Below are 4404 nucleotides of genomic sequence, written 5' to 3'. Positions count from 1 at the left end.
AAAATTTATTTTGGGGGTGCCTGGGTGGCTCAGGGGGTTGAGCCTCTGCTTTCAGCTCAGGTCGTGATCTCAGGGTCCTGGGATTGAGCCCTGCATCAGGCTCTCTGCTCAGCGGGGAGCCTGCTCCCCGCCCCCCGCCCCGCCTGTCTCTTCGCCTATTTGTGATCCCCCCCCTCTGTGAAATAAATAAATAAATAATCTTTAAAAAATTATTTTTAAGTACTCTCTACACCCAATGAGGGGCTTGAATTCACAACCCTGAGATCAAGGGTTGGATGCTCTACTGGCTGAGCCAGCCAAGTGCCACCCCTACCACCTCAACTGTATTCTTAATTCAATGCATTTGGTGATTGCTAAATGACGAAAAAAATGTAACATTAATTACTTACCAAGTAGACATTGTTTGCTGACTGTAGTGAATAGTACAAATGGACAATGAAAGGACTTTTGCTTAGGGCTAAGGCATCCCTCTCAGCTTGTACCTGATGAGTCATATTTTTGTTGACCATATCTGCTTTTTTGACAACCTATGGTAGACAACATAACAATATATTCATTTTATTTTTTTATTACAAGAGTGTTCTCAGGTTTCAGAGTTGCCTTTGTGAAAACAATCAGAGATAGAAAGAACATAGATGTCCTTGTCATTGCCCTCAGGAACCGGTCAGAAAAAGAGCTAATATGGTAAACAGAACTAACATTTCTTCAGAGAACTGCTTATTTTAGCATCAAGTGGCATCGCATCCCTTTTGAGAAGGACAAAGAAGTAAACACATGCTCCCCTAGTGCCCTACATATTTGTAGAAAAATAGTTCCTTCCTACTAGTCTTATAACAAATTCAAAGGTAGTAATGTTCCTAATAAGCCCCCAGATAATCAGGAACCTAGGCACAGATAATTAGGAGCTAATAAATTTTCTTTAACTTCTGATTGTTTGATGGATGGGAAATGAATCAGAAAGAGGAAGAATATTGGAAGTTTGTTCGCCCAGGAAAAAAACCTTAATAGTTAAAACTACTGAAAGTTAACAATTTCAAATGCAGTCTTACAGAAAATAACAAACTACTCTTTTCAAGTTGCCAGGTAACTGGTACAGAAGCAAAACTGTAATATAATCTATACTAGGATTGGAGCACTAAACTGAACAGTCAGTAACATTGAGATCACTTGTCAGAAAGATTAAAAGACATATTTCTTCCAGGGACTCATTAAGAGTAATAAAATCAATATTAATGTGTATAATTAATACACTATAAATTCCAGCCTTATATACTTTCCATAAAAAAACTGAGGGAAATTGACAAAGCCAGTCTGTAACATGATTTTACCTGTCATTCCACTAGATTGGAAGCTCTGTGAAGGCATGTTTGTTTTTGTGCAACACTGGACCCTAGACCCTACACACAAAGGGGATACTCAAGAAATATTCACCGAAAAAATGAATTGGTATTTTTATTTCGACAACTGATAATGACTGATTAGGAAACAGAGTAGAAAGAAAAGCAAAAAATTGGTGGAACATATGAAGCAAGGAAGAATTAATTTCAATGGAGTGGGTCAGAAAGGTCAGGTAAGGTTTGAAGAGGAGCGAAGCGATACGCTGCTCCATCCCGGGACTCCCAGGACTCCGGGATCAAGACCTGAGCGCTCAACTGACTGAGACACTTAGACGCCCTATGATTGCTTTTCTAAGAAGTTTGGACTTTAGCTTGCAAGCCACAGCCTAAGGAGTGGATGAAAAAAGTACCGATTCTACTTAGGGGTTTACTCCAAGAGACTAGGTATGTACATGAAGGTCTGATGAATCTCAAAAACACTGGTAAAAACAAAAACAAAGACAAAAAACCCAGATGCAAAAGACTATATGTTGTAGGATTCCATTTACATGCAATGTAGAGAAAAGGCAAATCTGTAGAAATATAAAGTAGATTGCTGGTATCCTGGGGCCAGGGGTGTTAAGGGGGAGGTACTGAAGACAGGCAGTAGAGCTTTTTAGAGTGATGGATATATTCTAAAATCGGATAGCGGTGATAGTTACCCAAAGTGCAATTTACCAAAAATTGACTTGTACTTTTAAGAAGGAATGAGGGAGGGAAAGTGGGAGGGAGGAAAACAAAAACAAAGAAAAAATGAAGTCCTGTATTTGGGTGGTCTTCGGAATGGAATGGAAGGGATGGTAAGAAGGAATACGAGATAGAGTTGACAGGACTAGCTGAGACACTGGTTATACAAATGAAGTAGAAGAAAGTTAAAATGACTCAAGTTTCTAGCCTGAAGGACAGCGATGAAGGTGATTTTATTAAACGGAGAGAGGAAATACAGAAGATTCAGTGTTGAAGCCCTTAGGCAGAGAGGACTGTTCAAAATCAGGCAAGGACAATTCCAAGATACCTGATAGATATTCACATAGCAAGGAAGGTGAAAATGCATCAGCACTCAGACTGCTGGTTTCTTTCCTTTCTCATGTTCCCTCAGTGCGGAAATTGAGAGTAATCCGAAACTATGGAGTGGGTGAGGACCAAGGGAGGCCAGGAGAGGCTCAAATACACTGAAAGCTCTTGAGTGCTTTCCTAATGATATATGCTGCTGCAAGGATAAAGGAGTGAGATGTCCTAACAGGTTTCAGTCTTTAAATAATTGTTTCAAATTTAATGTTTCCAACTTAATCCCGGTAAAGATCAGGATGGTAAACATGATTCAGAAATCCTGGCTTCTCCTAAGCCATTGGCGGAGTGAAAGGAAGGGGGGGGGGCAGAGGCGAGACACCCAGCCTGCCGGCGCTCAAGTCGCCCCAAGTGAGAAGTCATGTCACAGCGCTCTATAGGCTCCTGCGGTTCTGGGGCCTGCCCAACCCGGAGGCAGGAAAGAGGGTCGAAAGTCCGGACTCTTTCCCTTTCTTTTCTCCCCCACTTCTTACCTTCACTGCGTACAACTTGCCGCCTTTCTGCCCGAGATACACCTTCCCAAAGGCGCCATGGCTAATGGGCTTCACTATGGTGAATTCCTCAATGGAGGGAGGTCGTGGCACTGGGATCCTATTCACGCACTCCCCTGTAAGCGCGTCTCCGTCACTCTCCTTCTCGCTTCCCGCAGTGGGCTCCATCGTAAGCCAGTCCGGATAGAAGCCTGCAGCATCAGCCAAAGCCCCTTTCGGAGCCACAACTCCCGCCAACTGAGTTCAAAGTAAGACCCCGCCCACGCACTCGGCCGTCTGGGACGCCACCGCGTTGTGGCGCTCGCCGGGCGGAGCCCAGCGCAGCCCCGCCCCCAGCGCAGCCCCGCCCCCGTCTTCTCTGGTTTGTAGGCGCAGGCGGGGACCTTGGGAAATTCTCCAACCAACGGCCGACTCTTCGAGGGCGGGGACCGCGGCCCAATCACTTCATTTGTAATAATGGGGGAGGCACAGACAGTCTTTGGCCTACAAGCGAAAGGGGCTACTCGGACTGGAATCTCGATCGCAGAACTGAGGTTTCTCCCGACCTCCAATCGAGGTTGACGGGACCCTGCCCTGCTCTCACTTTTGCTTTGTCTGGTTTTGTTTGGTTTTTACTCCTTCGCGACCTCGCACCCTGGCGGGAAATGTCAGCCAGTTCGGTCTGGCGAGTGCAAATCAGAGAATGTGGAGAAACTGGATGAGCAGGCAGCCGGTGGCCCTGTCATCCGACATACAAACACGATGTAACTTGCCGGACTGAAGCGGATTAGAACCCACAGGAAGAATTTTCGATTTATTGTGGGGAAGATAAAGAGCACCAAACTGTAGCAAAAGAGTTTATCGTACCTTACGGCCCCGTCGGAAAAGGAGAATATATTGGAAGCTTTGGTAAATTCGGTTTACAAAGAAAGATTGAAGAGGTTCGATGCCGTCGCCCCTTAAGAAAGAAATACGGCCAGAGAGCTCGGGGATCCCGCACCTGGATCATTCAACGTGAACATCAGCTAGTTTAGGGGCCAGGGGACCTCCGCTGCGGCAGTAGATACGTCAGTCCCGGAAAAGGGAGGCAGCAGACGCCCGCCCCGAGCATTGCCCACCCGCCCCGGAAGTACTGGTGCGTTGGAACCTTAGCTTCCGGGGCAGATTGTCTGTCGTTGCAGCAACTGTGAGGAGAAGCTGTTTTCTGTTTCTAGGAAGAGTAAGGGCTAAGGGGAGAGGGGGAAAGAAAAGGAAAGGAGGGCTCAGCACCTCCCCGCCGAGCCGTGGACAGAGGGGCACTTTCGGCAGGCTGGCGAGGTAGCTGAGAGCCCGGAGGAGATGTTTTCCCTGTCGAGTACCGTGCAGCCCCAGGTGAGTCTGGCATCGGTCCTTTTTTTCCTCCCTTCCTGCCCGCGGCTGTTTGCAGTTTGCGTTCTGTAGAAGCTGTTTCTCGTTTGGGATCCTAGGAGGGAAGCGATCTACCCAAAGCG

At 46.4% G+C, this 4404-nt stretch overlaps 1 protein-coding gene across 1 annotated transcript in view; it reads right to left on the bottom strand.

The window, feature by feature from the left end:
* LOC116863567 (serine/threonine-protein kinase greatwall-like) overlaps positions 1-3200 on the bottom strand; it is a 4500-nt gene extending 1300 nt beyond the window's left edge. Inside the window, exons 1-2 of the mRNA XM_032850993.1 lie at positions 2918-3200; positions 386-527 (exon numbers count right to left, since the gene is read on the bottom strand). Coding sequence (XP_032706884.1) covers positions 386-527; positions 2918-3103 — 328 coding nt within the window. The 5' untranslated portion in view covers positions 3104-3200. The remainder of the gene's footprint in view (positions 1-385; positions 528-2917) is intronic.
* Positions 3201-4404: the final 1204 nt, after the last annotated feature.

Source organism: Lontra canadensis, unplaced genomic scaffold, assembly GCF_010015895.1.
Source record: "Lontra canadensis isolate GAN:19392208 unplaced genomic scaffold, GSC_riverotter_1.0 scaffold1652, whole genome shotgun sequence".
NCBI classification, from domain to species: Eukaryota; Metazoa; Chordata; class Mammalia; order Carnivora; family Mustelidae; genus Lontra; species Lontra canadensis.
This window is presented reverse-complemented; position numbering and strand designations above follow the sequence as displayed.